This window comes from Astyanax mexicanus, chromosome 10 (assembly GCF_023375975.1).
Source record: "Astyanax mexicanus isolate ESR-SI-001 chromosome 10, AstMex3_surface, whole genome shotgun sequence".
NCBI classification, from domain to species: Eukaryota; Metazoa; Chordata; class Actinopteri; order Characiformes; family Acestrorhamphidae; genus Astyanax; species Astyanax mexicanus.
The window spans coordinates 34,972,762-34,993,886 of NC_064417.1; the positions used below are offsets into that span (position 1 = coordinate 34,972,762).

The 21,125-nt window shown below is 39.4% G+C and overlaps 2 protein-coding genes across 5 annotated transcripts in view; one reads left to right on the forward strand and one right to left on the reverse strand.

The window, feature by feature from the left end:
- parietopsin overlaps positions 1–21,125 on the reverse strand; it is a 416,841-nt gene that overhangs the window by 302,900 nt on the left and 92,816 nt on the right. The gene's annotated exons all lie outside the window — the stretch shown is intronic.
- The window catches only part of met (MET proto-oncogene, receptor tyrosine kinase), a 58,064-nt gene that overhangs the window by 26,094 nt on the left and 10,845 nt on the right, over positions 1–21,125 (forward strand). The window contains exons 6-16 of one of the 2 annotated variants that reach the window (XM_022684033.2): positions 66–226; positions 859–961; positions 1,133–1,269; positions 1,379–1,543; positions 3,086–3,191; positions 8,501–8,719; positions 10,152–10,298; positions 12,576–12,732; positions 13,223–13,363; positions 13,778–14,014; positions 17,967–18,047. In XM_022684033.2, coding sequence (XP_022539754.2) covers positions 66–226; positions 859–961; positions 1,133–1,269; positions 1,379–1,543; positions 3,086–3,191; positions 8,501–8,719; positions 10,152–10,298; positions 12,576–12,732; positions 13,223–13,363; positions 13,778–14,014; positions 17,967–18,047 — 1,654 coding nt within the window. The remainder of the gene's footprint in view (positions 1–65; positions 227–858; positions 962–1,132; positions 1,270–1,378; positions 1,544–3,085; positions 3,192–8,500; positions 8,720–10,151; positions 10,299–12,575; positions 12,733–13,222; positions 13,364–13,777; positions 14,015–17,966; positions 18,048–21,125) is intronic. The other variant, XM_049484170.1, reaches the window with a different exon arrangement.

Here is a 21,125-nt window from a genome sequence, read left to right on the forward strand (position 1 = left end):
AAATCACAGCATGGGTCAGTAGATTAAAAGATCTAAGACCAAAATTCTCTCTCTGCTTTTTTTAGATCTTTCCAGCCACCGCTCCACTGAGGGGCAACACCAACATCACAATCTGTGGAAAAAACTTTGGTTTCAGTAAGAAAGATCGATTCGATGGAAAACTGGTTGAGGTTGAAGTGGCTGGAGTAAAGTGCAGGCTGGCCAGGAAGGACAGTAGCAATCATCGGTAAGTTAATGAAAGCCAGTTTAAGAGTTAGATACGTTTATTAGATGTTAATAGACTTGTTTTTATTCACTCACTAAGCAATATTTTCTTTTGTTGCCTCAGTGCAACATTATGCAGTCAGACCATTTTTGTTTGGGGAATGCTAAAGCAGTGGTTAATTTTTCCACCAAAAAAATCATGCAATAGACAGTTCATTTTTTTTTAGCTCTTTTTAACCTCTATTCCCACTCTACAGGAGCTGCTATTGTTGTTTCACATCGGGCATCACAGATACCATGAAATGTACCTTTAGAGAAGCATACGCCATGTTCCCATCATTGCGCTCTGTGCAGAATTGGCCCAGAAACTGCTTCATTGTGCAGTTTGTTCTAGCGTACTCAACTAGCTTAACACAGATACACCAAACTGCTCAAGAGCCTTTGTGCCTCAGGACATGACACTCCACAGCCATCCCATTGTTGAAAACGAGAAGAAATTTCCCTGGCAGAATAGCCCCTGTGTTGTTTGTGCATAGTAGTACGCTCGTTATTAGTAAATTAACTTGCACTAATAGCTTGCTTACTCCACAAGCGTACAAATGGGAGCTTGTTTATTGTCTGAGCTGTGGGAGATGTTTTTGTCTTTGTGTTTAGGTTGGTTTGCAGCTTGGATCATGTGAACGTGTCCAATTCTGACCACTTGGTGAAAGTACGCAGTGGTAAGGAACAGGAACAGATCAAGGCCTTCTCATTCGTGGTAAGAATCCTCCTAAAGCACAACACCAGCAGTTGACCCCAATATCATACAGCCCTTTGGGAATACGCCATCTGTTCTGTAGTCTTATTTAGAAGTTCATCAGCATAAATATGAAAAAATAAAAGCTTACTGTTTAGTTACCAGTTATGTGTCCTGATTTTGTCTGCTCAGAACCCAGTTATTACAAGAATCTTCCCTGAGTTTGGGCCCAAATCTGGAGGAACCAAATTAACAGTCAACGGTGTGTATCTGAACAGTGGGAGCTTGCAGAAGGTCACAATTGGAAGTGCCACATGTGAAGTTCAGAGGTGTGTTGAACTTTTGAGGTCTGTTCTGTCTTGCTGAAGTTAAAAACTTTGCACAGATGTTGATCATGACATGCTGTGTGTGTGTGTTTTTGTTTTGTTTTTTTCCCAGTGTATCATCCAACGTGCTGACGTGCCAGACTCCAGCACAAAATGTGCCCTCACAGCACAAAGTGCAGCTACATATTGATGGAGTGATAAGGGAAGCTCCTGCCAACTACACCTACAATGAAGATCCACTCATCCACAGTGTCCAGCCCACACGTTCCTTTATCAGGTACGTTCCACACATCCCACAACTGTTACAGTTATTTCTCACTCTTATAACTATGTAACTTGATTTATAGTTAAGTAAACGTTACTAAACAATCATTTATGGGGGTTCAAATGATAGACTTTATAGCCAACAACTTGAAGGTGCAGTATTGAATTTTTTTTTACATTTTCTAAAAGTGATTGCAGCTTTGGTCAAAATGTACCAACCAAAAGTTACATTTCCTGCAAAATGTTTAAGAATATCACGCTCACGCTTTGATCTATCTTAGGCAAGTGATTAGCGCATTTTTCGCACTATAAGACACACCTAAAATCCCAAAAATCATCAGTGTGCCTTTTTATCCAGTGCTCCTTATGTATGCATTTTACCAGTCAGGTTGTAAGGAGCAGCAAAGCCACTCCGCTGAAGTGCAGCGTTATACAGGAGTTTTAGTTTAGTTCTCCAGCACCAGGGCTGGAGTAGTATTAGCATTAGCCGCTAACTGCTGTTTCACCGTTCAGATGTGAGTATTATCGGCTTGTAGCCTGCTGCTATCCCCGGCTAGCACTGCTGGAGCAGCATAAGCATTACCCGCTAATGATTAGCTGCTAATGCTAATGCTAAAATTCAGGAATCTTAGCTTTCAAGCTTTTAGGCTAAGCATAAAAGCTCTAAGCTTTACTTACACAAATAAACAGTTTTCAGAAAATATAAATATGTGTAGATTAACATCCAGCCTTCGTTTGACTCTAAAATAAAGTCTTTTTTATTACAGTTTTGTTTACTTAGCTTAGCTGAACTTAACCCCCCCCCTCCCACACACCACCCAGCAGCGAGTCTGCTGAATTTCCTTATAGAAGTTCCTTATAGTGTCTCTTAAAATTCGCCTTATAATCTGGTGCGTCTTATAGTGCAAAGAATACAGTGTTGTTGTTCTCACCCTCCATATAGTTCCTATTATATAGATTCTCTCAGTGCATTTGTGTGTTCCATCTGTCTCATGGGAAAAAGAGGCCAGAACAGTAGAAAAAAAAAATCTTGAGCAGGAGGTGGAATGAAAAGCATGAACAGAGATAGAGCAGAGAAGGGAACTGGGCAAACAGACTGCTGCAGAAAACAGGAGTGGGTGTAAAGGAAAGAGATTTTGGAAAAAAAAAAGAAATGTCTGGCAAAGCAAATGGCTAACCATAGACGTTGGAAGCAAACAGGTGGATGAATGGCTGCACTGCCATGATTGAGGCTTTAGATTTAAGATTTTAAAGAGGAAGTACAGAGCAAAGAGGGTGATGTTTATTAGTGTGAAAGGAAAAGCTGTTGGAAATTAACAGAGTATGATTTGTTGGAAAAATGAAAGACATGAAGTATGCAAGAACTGAAATAAAGAAATGAAATAAAATGAATGAAAAGACAGAATGGAAGAGAGAGTGAATGGCTCATTGAGGAGAACTGGGATGCATTAGGCAGGTGTTGCTAGAGAGTTTGACAGGAAATGGGCACGCACATGTATCAGTGGTGCATCTGACAGCAGGTTTGACAATATGGTGTTTGTACATGTGCCTACAGCGGAGGCAGCACAGTGATCGCGTCTGGTGTCTACCTACACTCAGCCATGCAGCCTCAGATGGTCCTCAGTGGGCCTCCCTTTACCAAGGATAAAGAGGTTCATGTGGTAAGTCTGTTAATGTACACACACACTGTAAGAAAAGACACTAATCACGTCACATGGTATTGTCATTAATCACACTGAATGAGAAAGAGCTCTGAGAATGAAGGAAAAGAAAGTGCTGGAGCTGCAGATGTGAAGAGGAAATGGAAAAGCCACGCGCAACACTCCGTGCTGTCATCACCTCTGGCTCCCAGTGTGAAAGCCAACCTGTTTATTCACCTGATTTCTCAGCAGGCTCTCAGTTTCTCAGTGCTCTAAAATGCCCATTCAGGACAAAAGATTCATGACCACTTATTGAACTTCAGCTGAAGTCACTGTTTTATGGTCATGTAATTATACTGCGTCTCTTCTTTCTTCATAGTCGGCAAAAGGAAAGCACCACAAAAAGTGTGGTCTGCTCTTACTGTAGTCAGTGCGCACACAGAGTGCTGTCATGGTAGTTTTGAATGTAATTACAGTTCCTGAACTCCAGTCACTGCTTTTTAGAATGGGAATGCATTTTCTTTTACACATTATTTATTTAGTGTTATTTTCTGACCACCTCAGTTTTTTGTGCAAAATCGAAAAAAATTGAGCCTTAATACAAGTCGGTTTACCAAGGATTTGTTGAGTTAACTGACTGATTAAAACTGCTCTTGTAATGTTTATGTAAAGAAATAAAAGAGACTAAAAAACGCTAGTACAGTGAATTTGATATTCACTCTCCAACAATCTGTGTATTCAAGCAATAGATGCTACATTCTCCTTACTAATGATTTAGGATGGGACTCCAGCTGTTTGACTGTAAATTCTTTGCCATACACACAGTGTGGGGTCCAGTACTCCCACAATGAACTATAAAGAACAAGTGTTTTATTGTTTTTGTGCTTTTATTGGGAAGCTGTGTGGAAGAAAAGCCTTTCCTGTCTCCAGTGTTCCTCAGTCTCGTAACCCGAGTGGACCTGTCATCCGTTACGTTGAAGTTCGCTCGACAATGGCGGAAACAGACATGGTGGTTTGGAGTTTCAGGTTTCTTTTCTTGTGGGCAAGAGCTTCGTTTTGGTTGGTGACAGGACTCATGTATTTGAAAAGGAAGAATTCTGTGGATTGTTCATTTTCATCACTTGGGTTTGCATTTATGCTCAAGGAGAAAAAAAGAAAAACAGACAAAAATAAGGCAGAGGAATCAACCAAGTCGAATTTTGGACCCCAACAGAATCAGTGGAGGGGATCTCTAGAGCTGTCCTCCATATCTGCTAGTTCAATCTCTGCTAAATCCAGGGCTCAGACAATCTCAGCTTTCCCACCAACATAAAAGGCATTTTTTTACAGGCTGCAACTTGTTGCTAAAGGCTGCCATTCTACAGAAGAGCAAGAACTTCCTGGCCTCTTTGAGGATATATGTCTTATTCATAGTTCCTAGATTTCTAAAATGATGTAAAAAACATTCAGGTTCACATCGTCATCTATGAAGCTATTGTAAAACGGGCTAGTGCTGATTATAGGTTTTTCTGTGCTTCAAAGTCTTCAGTAGGGTGCCTTCTGAGGAAAGAGGAACACCTGCACTCAAGATCCATAATAGATCAAATTGCAATGAACAATACCGAAGAAAGCTGAAAAGCTGTATTTCTCATTATAACCTATAATAAACAGCATGTCTGTGCTGTGGAGAAGGTAGTAATGTGGGCGTTTCTTTTTTTTTTTGCCCAGTCTGGTGGTGCCCGAGAGGTCATCTTAGTGTCTGGAACTCATCTGCTCTAATCCTCTCTGTAGGACATCTTCATGATGGATATCTCTTATGCTAAGGCTGTGTGGAGTGTTTGTGCATGTTGCAAGTTTGTAGATAGAGATCTAAGACACTGCCTACCTGCAGGCTTCAGTTCTGAGTGACCCGCCTTTCTAAGTGTTTTGTTACACTGGTAATTTGTCCCCTGCTGGTACATGTAATTTATCATGCAATTATATTTGATTGTATCTACACTTTTAACCACTTAAGACCTGAACCCATGCATGGCATGCTCTCTTTGCTTTTTGAGCTAATTGGCACCTGATTAGTGTAAAAGAACAAAGAATTGTCTTTTTACATGATGTAGTTTCTGAGAACAATGATGTCCACATATTATTTGATAGAATATAATGATGTTGCAATTAGTAATGATGTGCAAAACATATATTTTGTGCCTAAACAGAGCAGCATTTTTTTGCCTTAGTAGAAAACAAAAGTAGAGACAACTATTGTGCCTCTTTGAACAATATGGCTAATTTTGAACTGCTGCTTCAACACAAAGACAATGCAAAGTGAAAAAACATAAACTATATTTACTGTTCATTTAAATTTCTGATCAAAATCGCAACTGTAACATGTTAAACTCTTCTGCCACCATAGGTGACAGAATAATGGCCTCATAGAAGGACACAAAAGTTAGTGTTATGGTCTAGACAAAACAAAATGTAGAAGGTTAAAAACAGAGGTGCTACAAAGCGGTCCTGAATGATGAAATAAGACATTTTATATTCCAAAAATAATCATATTTGTAAAAGAGATCTATGTATGAAAAACTTTTAAAGATTTAAACAAGTCATTATTTTATGGATCATCGTACTCACAGCTCACAAAAATAGAACCAAATACAGCCATTTTTAGCATCTTTATTTTGAGTTGAAGCATTCAGTGTCTCTTGCTTTTTTTCTGACATTTCTTCACCAGTTTATACCCAACCATGAAAACCTTTAAAAGACCAAAAAGACAATTTACTTTGTCAAACTGAGAGCCAGGGTAGCCAGTCAGCTTCAGACGTGTTTGACACGGCCAAACAGTATGACCCCTCCGTCTACATCTAAATCAGCAGTGGGTTATCTCACTTAATCCAGACAGGTGAAATGCTGTGAAATGTGTTTTCAAGCAGCGAAGCTAAAATGGACTGAAGCCAATCAGATTGAATTTTGAATTTTGACTCCCTCCCCACAGAGTTAGGCTCTTCTATCTAAAACAGCAACAGCTTTACTCAAAATATACAAGACCCTTCTTTATATGCATAGACAGTTTCTTTACAACAGAAAGATATGCCACAAAGTAGTTTTTTTTTATTGTAGGAATGTAGAAACAGGGGCAGCAGTGTGTGTTTGTGTTCCATCTGTGATATTGCTCAATCTGGACCTGGAGAGGAGAGGATGGGGAAACTGTTGACAGGAAGTATCAATCACAATGAACCGTGGCAGACCTTTTTTTATCAGGACTGTGGCTAATTTCTCCTTAAATAAAATATGCTAGAAAACTTTGCCTAGTAATAAAGACTTCAGTGTAGATTTCTTTGATCATAGAGGATCATGGGGGCAGCAGTAGGGTGATGGGGGTGGGGCATTTTTTCCTTCTAATTTAGCTGGTTTTGCCACTGTGGGGTGGGGTGGTAGTTAACTAAGTTAAGGAAAGCTAAGCTCAGTAAACAAAATTCATTCTTAAAAAAAAAACACTTTCAAATGAGTGCTGAATGTTAATCTACACAGATTTCTCTCCTGAAAACTGTTTATTTGGGTGAGTAACGCGCTTTCATTTATTTACAGTAAGCTTAGATTGACAAATTTTTCCAGCACTAATGCTGGAGCATTAGCATTAGCGGCTAGAGCTTAGCGTGGTTAGCAGGTAATGCTAATGCTGTTCCCTGCTAGCCAGGGTTAGCAGCAACCTACAGGCCGATAATACTCACCCCTAGAAAGCAAAAGAGCTAACGTGGTCAGTGGGTAATGCTAATACTGCATAAACTGAATCTTCTGTGTAACGCTGTTCTTCAGCAGAGTGGCTTAACTGCACCTTACAACCTGACTGGTAAAATTCATACATAAGACGCACTGGATTGTAAGGTGCACTGATCATTTTTGGGAAAATTTAAGGGTTTTAAGTGTGCCTTTTAGTGTGAAAAATACGGTAGTTAATTTGAACTATATTTTATCATTGATCATTATCTAATTTTGCCATATTTAAAAAATGGCGAAGCAAATCACAGTAAAACATTTCAAAGCCTGAAGTTTGAGAACCAATAATCTAGATAAGATCTAGATCCAAGATATTTTATTTACAATAATGATACTTTGCCTTCTGAGAATATACTAAACTCTATGTTAAACTGTCCAAATCTTTAAAAAAAATTCTGCTGGATTTGTACTTTGTCTAATCTTATTTTAGGCTCTCCACTCAAGGTCATGTTTGTCTCTGTGGAGCAGTAGATAAATATGCTACATCAATGGTTCTGACCACAATGCAAATATTTACAATGGTCTGCCTCCCTATGGGGAGTTTGCCCACTGTGACAGAGTTGTTTTTAGACAGTTAGAGCAAATCTACTGCTACCACTAGATTTATAAGCAAGTCAAAAGAGCTGAACTAGAACTTTGCTTTTTGATTATTTTGCAACAAAAAAAAAACTATCACTGCATACGTTTTGAAAAAATCACATCAAAGGCTTCATATGTGCTTTAAACTCCAGGGCAGCCTAATAAACCCAGAAAGAGAGAGAGAGAGCAAAACTTTAACATTAAAAGTGACAAGAAGATGACAGAAGGCAGGCATACAGTGAAACAGTTAGCCACCCTCCAGCTCTGTTATAAGCAGAGGAGATTGTTGTGGATTGGACAGGAGTCATGATGGGCTGAAGAGACCTGCCAAAAGATGGAGTCACCGCTGGCATCTGCAGGACCTCCCGAGTCATAACTCACACAGTGCTTGGAGTCGGACCCCGAAGCCCACAAAGAAACCCTGTTCACTTTCCCTGAAGATTATCTTCTGCATACCAGCACTGCTGATACCCAAGGGGAGCAGGATGGAGCTTCTCATCTGGATCCTGTGTTAAATATGTCTTATTTTATGTAGCATCAGGTTCATAACGTTTGACGCTTCAGTGCCTGTGGAATGTGTGTGTGCTGTATCCCGAGGCTGGCGTGTATGAAGTCATTATGATAATGTCAAAATGTTGAAGCAGTGAGTGCTCTGGCACGGCTCTGTCTTCTTTGAGTTGTAAATGAAGTTCACCATCTGACAGCAATACTCCTTATAGCAGGATTTAGTAAATGCCTGCTCTCATACTGTCATGAGGGAGTTAAGATGCAGGCCAGAGTGGATTATATGCTGGATTATACAGTGTATGCGATTTAATGCAAATGTAAAGAAGATGCTCAGTAATTCCCATTCAGAGAAGATCCTCTAGTACCTTTAGAACACTTGACAGTGTTAGCTTAGCACTGATATGCAGAATTAAAGTATCACTTCCAGACAGGGTTTAGGTTCTGGCACAGATCTGGGTACAGAGTTTAAATCTGCTGTTTGTGTTTTGTGTGTTTAGACCTGTACGCAGGATGAAGACAAGCTGACCATCATCTGCATCTCTCCCTCAATGAAAGGTCTAAACATTCGCCCCCCGGTCGCCACCAAAATGAAGTTCATTCTTGACGGCTTCTCAACGCGGGAGTACGACTTGACCTACGTGGAGGACCCCAAGTTTGAGGAGTTTCAGAAGCCCACTCTGACGCCAAGAGGCAGTAAAAGCGTGCTGGAGATCAAGGTAAGAGAGATTTCAGAGACACTTTTTTTTCATCTAGCAAACAAACACACACACACAAGCACACACTCGCTCAATCTTAAAGAAGGTTATACATGCAGAGTGTCTCAGTTACACACATTTACTCTAATCCACCTCGATTCTTTACACTCACTGATGTGGAAGGAAACAATACTGAGACCAAACAGGAAGTGTAGTTTGTTTCCCATTGCAGACCTGCTGACCCTCTACCCTCCGTATATTCCCTCTATTCTCGCTCATTGTTCCTCACGCTCTGACACATTAATGGTGAGAATGGTGAGACTGTTGGAGGGAAACGCAGAGAAAAACTCAACGTTTTAACAATGAAACACAAGAGGATTTTCTCTACAAGTGCCAATCACTTGCCCAGTGCAGCTGTTGAGTGGAGGGGGGTTACATGAGATCCTGCTCCTTCCTCCAGTTCCTTTAAACACACACACACACACAAACACACACACACATAAACTAGGCAACATTTATTCAGATTTGATGCATTTAACAATAATGGGAACTAAAGCAGTTATCATTCATTTTGGATCTAATTAAGCTGTACTATCATTCAGATCATGCCACTGCAGTCGTTCCCATGCACTTTGTTTGTTTACATTTGCTGTGAGATGGCAGGGCCATGTTTGTAGACTTGAAAATTGCACTTGGCAGCTTGTCTTATACTCTGTAGAATTTCAGAGCCTATAAATAATCTGACAGAGCTTGTCACAAGAATGAACAGTGAGACAACGGGGTTATTAGTTAATAGTGATATATTGTTAGTTTATACTACCTTGTGAATGATGTACTTTATGTGTATCATGAACAATAATGTGACTTTAATTCATTGTTCAAGACACAAAAGAGACAAACATGAACCTCTTGGAAATTAGCTTTATGTTTGCGTGTAAGTGCTGCGTGCCTGCCTGTTCCGATCAGGTCTGGAGCTGGTCTGTACTGTACAGTAACAGGTGCAGAATTGAACTGTGTGTCCAATCTGCAAAGCCCAGGCTGTCATGCGAGGAATGTGATCGTTTTCTTTATTGCCCTCTGCTCTCTCTTTCCTCCCTCAGAGCACTGAGTGTGGCTTGGTTTGAAGTGGATAGAGTCATTTACATGAGCAGAATGACTTAAAAAGAGAAGCTCAACATGACTACCCATCTGATGGCAGTGATTAGCAAAGCAGGTTTTCTTTGTAAACTGCATAAAATAAACCAGAAAAAAGTGTTTACTGATGGGAATATCCTTTAGTTCAGGTGCTGTTTTGCAGGGCTCAGTTATGACTTATTTGTTTTACTGAGAAAACCTATTTTGTGGTCTTTTACTGTTGGAAATGAAGTTTGTTTCTTACATTTCTTCTCTCTCTTAATCTTTCCCTCTTTCTCTTTCTATCTCTCTCTCTCTTCCCCTGTGTGTGTGTGTGTAGGTTCCTCGTGTGGACGTGGAGGCAGTGAAGGGAGAGGTGTTGCGAGTGTCTAACCGCTCGTGTGTGAGTGTGACTTTGGTGGGAAACACTTTGGAGTGCACCGTACCCCCTGAGCTCCAGACTGCCACCAAAGAGCTGGAGGTGGAGGTTAGAGAAAACAATCACCATAGATTCTCTCTTTTTGTTTAATTTTCATTGTGCATTGTGTTCGTTCTTGGTTGTTCTCAAGTTATACAAAGTCTATAGAAGCTTAATTGGCATTTACCTGGAGAGGCTCTATAACTTGTGTATTGTTTTATACAGTCTAATTGTATAAGTGTAGATTTATGCACTGTTTTCAAATCTAGGATGGATGTGCAGTGGGTGTAGTTTATAAGTTAAAACCCTTTTTTTAATACAGTATATATCTGTAGGATGTGTAATAATAATTTTGGAGTAATTGTATCCAGTATGAATCTAAAGTGTGTATATTTTTATGTAACTTTAATATTTGTACAGTAATCTCAATCCAGTACGGGTTTGCAGTGTGTTCAGATCATGCTCTCTGTCAGTAGTAATTGTTGAGTAATTTAAATCTAGTTTTGACAGCGATAATTGAGCAATAATATTAATCCACTATGATTTTGCGGTGTGTATAGTTTACATAGTTTGACAGTATTCATTATGGAGTGCATTTAATCCAGTATGAAGTGTTAAGTGAAAAACTTGTGTCGTTTTCTGAACCCAGAGCTCCCAGTGGAATAACAAAAAATGCTTAGAGAAACGGCTATGCAACTTATCTCTGAAATGAAGTGTGTTTTGAGGCATAACAATGACATGAACTATTACTATGACTCCAATCTGCAGAAATGTGGGTACATCACACAGAGGCATTATCCTATACCCATCAGTCCCAGCAAAAAAACAAAAAAAACAACAAACCTAGCTCCAGTAGAACTAGTCTTTTTTAACTTTTATTGTCAAAGTCTCTCTTTATATTTTCATTTAAAGCCCCACTAGGTAGGATTTTCTTGGTTTTTGATCTTTTTAAAAAAGTATAATTACAGCTTGAAATTCACTGCAACGCTGCTTTGAGGTGTAATTGGAGGAATATCGGTGCTCTCGTGTCTGTGCCGGAGCTCCTCTGAGCTCCTCTGACCAACGCTCTCGAAAACTGCGACCTGCTTTCCGTCCTTTAGTTCCAATGAAACATTTATTACGCTCTGCAACTGTAGGGGGAGCTCACCAGCACAACATCTCAATCCTACCTAGTGGAGCTTTAAGGTATTTAGCAGATGCCCTTATCCAGAGCGACTTACAACAGTGCTTTGTTGTTTACCTCAAAATATCCATAGCTAGTTTGTAAACTAGGATCAAGAGATACACAAAGCTTGATTCTTAGGCTCTACTCTATTTCTCAGATTTCCACAAAAAAAGAAAACACAACTCATTTCTTACCACACCATTAGTAGCACTAAGGGTTGCCAGATTAAATCAGGTCAGCAGTCATGTTTTCTGTCAGCTGTGGAATAAACGTGGAATAAACGTGTTTATTGGAGTTTTATGAACCAAGCACAACACTGATAAGACACTGAAATTTCCTCTAGAGCCACTGTTCTCTCAGTAAGAACATTAAAGGACTCCTGGTCTGGAGACTGGCCTCAGATGATCTGATAGGAGGGATCTAACACTGAGGGAGTGCTATCACAAAGTGTGACAGCTGATGTACCCTGTGTGTGGTGTTACGTTGAGCTCTAATCTGACTCCATCTCAACACGGCGCGTGGAAACTCATTTTGGCCAATAACCGTCTCCTCCACATGAAGGAAACTCCGCTGTAATCCAATTTCCCCTCCTGTCTGTGTGAGTGTGTGCGCTGTCGGACAACTCAGGATTATTTTTTGAAGTTACTGAATGCTCCTTGCGGTAGGTGATAGTAGGGTCGAGCATAACAGGGCAGAATTGTTGAAAAGAATGTAACAAAAATGTATGTTTTAAATGTAACCCCACTGGTATGATTGGCTGAGCTGAACAGGAAACCAGCAGGAAAAACCCGCGAAACAGAAAAGGCTCCTGGGAAATGGAGTTCTTTTACACCTACAATGAAAAACATAGAAAATAATACAAATACACATAAACAGGACATTTTTAAGGGTCCTACATAGATATTATGCATGTTTAATCTAGAGGTTTCTTACTGGTATTCCAGGTACTTTCCTTCTGTTGTCAAAATTCCAGGTGTATTAGCCATATCAAAATTCCCCTGGGTGTGTGTATGTTACCCTGTGATGAACACACACACCTTCATTCAGTCACTCTATGTAGGCTGGTTCTGGACTTGCTGTGTGTGTGTGTGACACTGACCAAGAAAAAGCAGATTGAAGATGTATAAATGTATAAAAACATAAATCTTAAACATAAATGTTTACATGTGTGTATGTTGCAGTGGATGCAGGCTACCTCCTCAGTGATTCTGGGGCGTGTAGTTCTGGCGCAGGAGCAGGACTACAAGCCGCTGATCATTGGCGTGGTGTGCGTGTCCATCCTGCTGATGATGATGCTTGCACTCTTCGCCTGGATCAGGAGGAAGAAGCACATTGATGGTATGTGACACTCTCTGACACTCTCTGTGTGTTTGTGTGGGAAGAGGTGGGTCTTAGATGTTACACAATTGCCTGTGTCATTTTTTGGTGCTGACTTCAGTGCTTAATTGTAGTCAGACAGCCGAGAAACTTGAAATTATAATCTGGTTTTGATTGCGAGAGCTTTATCTGTGCCAGGAATGTTCCACTTGCTATGCACAGAACTGTTTTCATCATGATACATGATTCATTCTGAGTGAATCACACTTGTCTGCCTTAAAATGGCCTTGTTTACTGAGGAGACAGTTTGATAATAGTGTGTCCTATATCTTAAGAGAGAGACAGAGAAAGATCTGGTTTCTGGGTTGCATTAGACTGATGCTGCAGGAGCACACGGGGAAGCGGCCTGTCCTTGTTTTCTTTTTGTAAAGACTCTCGCTCTGTCTTTGTCATTTCCCTCTTTTTATCTCTCTCTCTCTCTCTCCCTCTCTCTCTCTCTCTCTGCGTGTAGATTTAGCTGAGGGGATGGTTTGGTATGACGGCCGCGCTCACATTCCGCACTTGGACATGCTGGCAAACGCAAGGAGTGTGAGTCCCACTAATGAAATGGTGTCTCACGAGTCTCTGGACTATAGAACCACTTTGCTTGAGGGTACGTTTTGCTGTCTCGTTTCGCTGTTTCCCGCTCTAAATAAAGTCTCCCTTTCACTCCAGCCTGAGCTCAGCTTTTGTTTTCTTTCTGTCTTATTGACTCAGAAGGGGATCCTTCTAGATCTCAGCACACACACACTTTATCCTCCTCTTTTCCCCCACTTCTCCATACTCCTCTTCTCTCCACTGCATGCTCCCTCGCTCTCTGCCAGAGGAATATATTTATAAACGTCTCTCCCTTCTACAGCCTCCTGTCTGTGAAGCCAGGCCTCAAGTTTCCCTCTTCTCTTTGTAGTTGTTGTAATTACCTGACCTCCCAGGGAAGCCCATTCATTTAGCTGACCTTTGTAGTCCCTAGCTTCAGCGAGCCTGTAATTGACCTCTGACATTTTGACCCTGCTCCATTCCCTCTCAGACCAGAGCCTGCCGATGTCCCCAAGCGAGTCCTGTCGGCCTCCTCCGTACACTCACGCACACGTGGACCTGTCCCCCATGCTTGGGGCTGCAGAAGGAGACCTGGCCTCCCCGCTGCTCCCTGTTTCTGCTCCTGTAGACTTAAGCAGCCTCCACCCCGAGCTGCTGAAGGAGGTGCAGCACGTGGTCATCGCCAGAGAGGACCTGCTACTACACATCAGCGAGATCATTGGACGAGGTCAGACAGCACACAGAGACACAGAGGAATACATTTAAGAGAGTTTTATTTCATAGGAGAATGTATTTGGCCAACAGGTGTAACCACTGTTAAGCCAATAAATAGTCAGAATCTGCCAGCAGATTCTTGGTTCCACCTCTTTTTTTCCTAGAACTGCTGAACAGGAGTGTGAAACCTGCAGTCTGCAGACTGGGACTGCTCTGAAAAAGCTTTAATTAGGCCTACTAAAAGAATCTAGAAGCTGGAGGAGAAGGGACATTTCCCTTAAACCTAAAGGATAAAAGTGGTCCAGCCTGCTTGATACTGGCTTGACCTGAAAGAGCTGGGCACCCCATATTCATTTTTAAATATATCATTCAGAATGTATCATTTTGAAAGTTTGCAATGTTGTTGCAGTTACCTTGCATCACCATAACCACTTAAAAAGACTAGACTTATTTAACTATAAGTATGTGGAGTAGCCTGAACATACAGCTCTTGAAAAAAAATAAGAGATCACTTAAAAATGAGTTTCTTTAATTCTACCACATTGAAAACCTCTGGAAAAAATCAAGAGGAAGATGGATGATCACAAGCCATCAAACCAAACTGAACTGCTTGAATTTCTGCAACAGAAGTGACATAAAATTATCCAACAGCAGTGTGTAAGACTGGTGGAGGCGAACATGCCAAGATGCATGAAAACTGTGATTAAAAACCATGGTTATTCCACCAAATATTGATTTCTGAACTCTTAAAACTTTATGAATATAAACTTGTTTTCTTTGCATTATTTGACGTCTGAAAACTATGCATCTTTTTTGTTATTTCAGCCATTTTTAATTTTCTGCAAATAAATGCTCTAAATGACAATATTTTAATTTAGAATTTGGGAGAAATGTTGTCCGTAGTTTATAGAATAAAACAACAATAATTTTACTCAAACATATACCTATAAATAGCAAAATTAGAGAAACTGATTCAGAAACTGAAGTGGTCTCTTATTTAAGTGTTTAAGTGTTAACTGCAGATAACATCTGGACTCAAGCACATGCCACCCTTCATTCTCTCAGAGATTATGAAAGAGGGATAGAGGGACACGTTGTTAGTGGGTGGAAACTTGAATTGGCTTTATTGGAAAAAAAAATAAAGGGGGTTCTCCCTAAAATCATTGTTTACACTAGGGGTGTCCAATCTTATTCATAAAGCGCTGGTGTAGCTGCAGGTTTTAATTCCAGCCAAGTAGAAGCATATGTGATCAGATGTTTGAAGACTGGCCACAATTGATTAAACAAGTGGAATCATGTGTGCTGCTGGGTGTTTAGAATAAAGATCTGCAGCAACACTGGCCCTTTCGGGATATGATCCTATAATACCATACCATACCATACCACACTGCTAATTTAATACTGAGTAAATTAGAGTAGTAATTCATATATACACACAAGTTAGTCTGTGTTTTCTTTTCATGTTTTCTTTAAACATTATAAAATTGTAACCCCCAACATTTCAGTTTAATTCAGGTGTGACCAATATCAAAGCAGTACAGAAAGTAATTTAATGAATTTAAACAGTAAAAATCATTAATGAGGCCAATGGCTAAAATATACTCAATAAGGATTCACTTGTAAATACATTTGAGAGTAAGTACAACTGTATTCCAGTTCAAGTGATATCTTTCAATAATTATAATATTAATTATAGTTTTATTAAAATTTGTATTATTTTATTTAAATTACACCCATCGCCATCTGCAAATATTTTATTATATCTTTAGATGGAAAAACTCTACAGACATGAAACTTGGATATAACTTAGAGTAGTCAATGCACAGCTTGTTTACCTGTGTAGATTTACTGTCTTCTGAAAATAACTCAACACACAGCCATTAATGTCTAAATAGATAGCAACACAGGTAAGTATGTTAGACACCTTGTACTCCTCCTTCTTCCACTTGAGGATGCCCCACAGTTGCTCAATTTACGGTTTAGGTGTACAGATTTTGGCAAGTCCATGACCTTTACCCTTATAGACAGGCAGTTGTCACCTTTTAGACGTCTTTGGGGCAGAGCTTGGCAAAATTACAATATTTTATTATTATCATGATACATTTTCTTGAACAAATTAAACATTTTAAAACATATTGACAGTGTCATCCATGTTAAAAAAAAAAACACAGACCCAACTGCACATTTCATTATAGAGTGTAAAATCTTAGAATTTTCACACATGCATTCTGAGGTTTCCTTAATTTTATACATTCCATTATACAAACTTTTCACACAAATAAACATAAATAAATAAGTATAAATAGAAATACAAATATAAATACGGCAACATAGTCTACAAGACCTTTCATAGATCCACTGTCTGACTGAGATATTGAAATCATGCAGTCTAAATTACACACGCAGATTGAATGTTCACTTTCATGAAAAGTTATACTCGTTTTAAATCGGCGATTAAGAAATTTGAAGCCATTTAAAATTGCCTCTGATCCGCGCGACACTGCCGGGTGTCTGTGTGCAGTAAATTGTCCGTCTACTCCATTGTGCTGCAGAAGTGGGGGTGTGAACTCAGCTAGATCAGATTTACTGTGGAGCTCTGCATAAAAGGCTGTTCCCATCACGCTCTCTCCTGCCTTACTCCTGCACAGACGCTCTAAAACCCCTCTAACCCCACCGCAGGCCTCCTGAGAAAGCCAAACTGCATGTATGTGAGTGTGTGGATGTGTGCGCGTGGAGAGTAAAGGTTAGTGTGTGTTTGTGTGTGTGTGTGTGTGTGGGTGCGTGCATGTGTTGGGGTGCCTGGTGGTGTGTGTGTGTGTGTGGTGATTTGTTCCCGTGTTAAATTCCAGGCTCATTGTTGGGCTGTCTTGAGGCTCCGTGTCGTAATCTGACTCGGCTGCCATCTGGGAGGACGTGATAGCAGCTCAGAGGGGAGATTACTCCTTTCTCCATGCCATTATTTTAAAACACACGCACAGTCCCACCTTTACTCTCCACTCTTCAATCACAACTCAGGACAGTGATTAGCCCTTAATGTATAAGAAATAACACGCCAGTTCAATAATAACATCACTTATTCTATATCTAAAAAAATGGGGTGCTGTAGACCAACCAAGTATTCATGTTTGCCACAGCAAATATTACAGTTACACATGTAGCTGATAAAAAAAATGTAGCCGATTTGTCCATAAAGTTAAAACTTTGGCTTATGTCTGACCATGCCTTGGCTTACATTTGAGATGAGAGCAAAATTGTATAAATGTACATTTTCTGAGCAAATTAAGTATTTCCTGAAACATGGTCAGTTGATGTGCAGCTCTGGAAAAAATAAGAGACCGCTTAAAATGATGAGTTTCTTTGATTTTGCCAAATTGAAAACCTCTGGAATATAATCAAGAAGAGGAAGATGGATGATCACAAGCCATCAAACCAAACCAAGGAGTGGCATTAAGTTATCCAAAAGCAGTGTGTAAGACTGGTGGAGGAGAACATGCCAAGATGCATGAAAACTGTGATTAAAAACCAGGGTTATTCCACCAAATATTGATTTCTGAGCTCTTAAAACTTTATTAATATGAAATTGTTTTCTTTGCATTATTTGATTTCTAAAAGCTCTCCATCTTTTTTGTTATTACAGCCATTTGTAATTTTCTGCAAATAAATGCTAAATTTGGGAGTAATGTTCTCCATAGTTTATAGAATAAAACAACAATGTTAATTTTACTCAAACATATACCTATAAATAGCAAAATCAGAGAAACTGATTCAGAAACTGAAGTGGTCTCTTATTTGTTTTCCAGAGCTGAGTATTAGGCCAAGGAATACACTCAAGTTTGTGCTTATAGCATCAGGTCCATCACTAAAATAAATCTCTGGCTATGTCTGCAACCTCTGACCATGAGGATATCTGACAGGTTGATGTACTTATGATTTCTCCTGGTATTTTCTCTGTGTTTGAACAACAGGGCACTTTGGCTGTGTGTTTCATGGGACTCTGTTAGAACCAGACGGGCAGAAGCAGCACTGTGCAGTCAAGTCACTAAACCGTAAGTGTGTCCATTTGTGTCATGGTTCATGGTACTCTGACCAGCACAATATTCAAACAATAGAATAATAATGCTAGCATACTGTCTCCATTCAAAAAGCATGCATCTTCAATGTTCTTTTAAGTTTAGTTTTCTACATCAATGCTAACAGTAGCCCTTTATATAAAACATTTTAGCATTAAAGTACCAACTTAAATTACAGTATGACTACAAATACTTCATTGCTTTACTAAGGTAGAAATTTTGGTAATCTATACTTCACTGGAGTGATTATTTTTCAGACCAATAATTTTCACCCAATTATCTGAAATTTCTACTCCTTACATTTTAAAAATAGCCTTGTTACTCCTATTTTATTTAAGCCTGTGTTCGTTTTAGCTTGTGGTCATTCAAAAAAAAACCCTATTCAGATTAATCTCTCCATCTGGACAGAGAGAATTTGATTTTGGTTGAATGAGAAGTATAAACATATACCATTCCAAACCCAATTGGTTTATAAGATCCATCCATCACACCTGCACACATCACGCCCACACTCCAGCAAGAGTATAGCAGACATATGTAGCCTAGTATAAAGATGATCTGTTCAAAGACTCAAGAGAACTTAAACAAGATGTCCCAACTAATCTTCTTTAATACATTTACATTGTACTAAAATGCATTAATTGTTCCCACTTTTTCACCACTTTAATATGACATTGTAATAAGTATGGCTTTAAAAAATATGTTTTGGGGAGGGAGAGGGGGGTAGTGCACTATAGGACCCTGTGGCTCAGCCTAAGCTTTTGTCCTTAATGGCTTTTTTTTCTCCTTACATTACTTTTACTTCTATACTTTATGTAGCTTTGAAATCAGTACTTTTACACTTGAGTTTTAGCTACTTAATTTAATAGCTATTTTAGCTATTAAATTAAGTATAAGTATTGTAAACCTTAATATCTATGTTCTACCTAAATAATGAATGTTAATACTTTTGACATCTTTGCTTGTAATATGGTAAAGAAAATAAACAGTGGACACACTGAGTTATAATGATCATGACCACAGTGTCTGGTTAGAATTGTCTATACAAACAGACAATCGACTCTGTCAGAAATCACATCTACATTAAATGTATTAAGCCCTGCATACAGTATTCGGTAGCTTTCGTAAGATATGGCTTACGGCATGAGGTATGATACTTGACTGTTTCCTGGCATGTGGCATATCAGTGTATGTTACTGATTTAAAGTTCTGGTTCTGATTTAAAGTTTTGGTAGCAGCACAGGGGCTAGGCTACAGACACTGCTAGCTAATATCGTCCTGGCCTACCGGGAACACTCAGGGTTCCTCAGTATAGCGCTGTCGGGCGGCATTTACTGTTGTCCGCTAATGCTAATGCTAATGCTGCTGCACCCAGCCTTAGTGGAAATCTGGAAATCTAAGCTTACTGTAAATAAACGAAAGCGCTTTCAATTTTTAAAGTTTTGGTAGCAGCACAGGGGTTAGGCTACAGACACTGCTAAAACATCCTGTTGGGAATTGGCCAGATTTAAAACCTTGCACTTGAGAAATAGGCAGACACAAATCATCTTCACTGTTTCTCTTTACTTTTATCTTAAACTGTCAAACACTTAAAATAATGAGCTGACTATTTGAGATTTACCTCAGAGCACTTCACTGTTATCTCCTGCACTGAAAGATCCTCTCAGTGCTGTTCATGGAGTGTAGATATGGAAGGGTAAGACTGATTGCGACTGTGGAAAGAGAAGTGTAGTTGCAGAAGAGAACAAAATGAATTAAAAATGAAAGCAAAAACTGTGTCTATACTTATTATGATTATTGTTTGTTTTAATGCATGTTTTTTAATTGTGTGCTTGATACTGTTATTACTGTCTGACTATCTTTATTGAACTACTACATGTAATGCTAATGCTAATATATTAGAGGAGTGTATTAATAGAAGCGTGTCAGCATGGAGATGATAATAATGATGATGAATGAGCCGTCTAGTAGCCATATCATATTAGAGTTGCCTCTAATCAGGTAACGTGTCACAGTGAAGACTTTAGATTTATGGCCTGATCTGTGTGTTTCTCTTCACTCATATTACTACCATTTGTTTTCACTGTTGCGCTCCATTTCAGCAGCACAGAGCCTGAGCCAAGTCTTCTTACAACACAGTTACCTTCTATCCTTTCTCCTCTATGTTTGTTCTGGGTCTGTGGCTTAATACTGGGAGAGGCATTGATTTCAGATATGATCTGTTTGCATTTTTTCAAAACAGTTTCACATACAATACCAGTCACAAGTTTGGACAAATCTTCTAATTCAATGTCTTTTTTTATTTCTTTATTTAATTAATTTCCACGTAGTGTCTACTTGGATTAATATTAAATACATCAAAACAATTAAGGGACACATATGAAATTACATAGTACCATCTTTTGTGCACTATAAGATGCACTTAAAATAATTTAATTAAAGATGCACTTATAATCCAGTGCATTTACCGTGTAAAAACGATATAGGCTATGTGGGACGAACTGCTAGCTAATAATGCTCCAACTTACTGGAACACTCAGGGTTCCTCAGTATAGAGCTGTCAGGTGGCATTTAGTATTAGCCGGTAATGCTAATGCTGCTGCACCCAGCCTTAGTAGAAATCTGGAAATCTAAGCTTACTGTAAACAAATGGAAGCGCTTTAGTCACCCAAATAAGGTTTTCGGGAGAGAAATCCATATAGATTAACATTCAATGCTCGTTTGACCTTAAAAGAAAATGTTTTTTTTTTTTTTTTGGTGAATTACAGTTTTGTTTACTTAGCTTAACTTAGTTATCCTCCCACCACCACCATCACCACCCACCACGTTTTCAGCTCCCACTGAGAGACTAAACAGCTGTTTAATCTTTCCTAAATGTGAGAGCTCTACAAAATAGATTAAAGAGGAGACGGGGTAAGGGACAGGACCAGAGAGACCCAGAGAGCGTCCAGTAATTGCCGCCTCACGTCACACTAGATTAACTCTAAAACAGCTACACTCAGGGGTGACGCATTGAACTGTGTGTGGATCTGTGAGGCCTGATTGTGTTTTAAA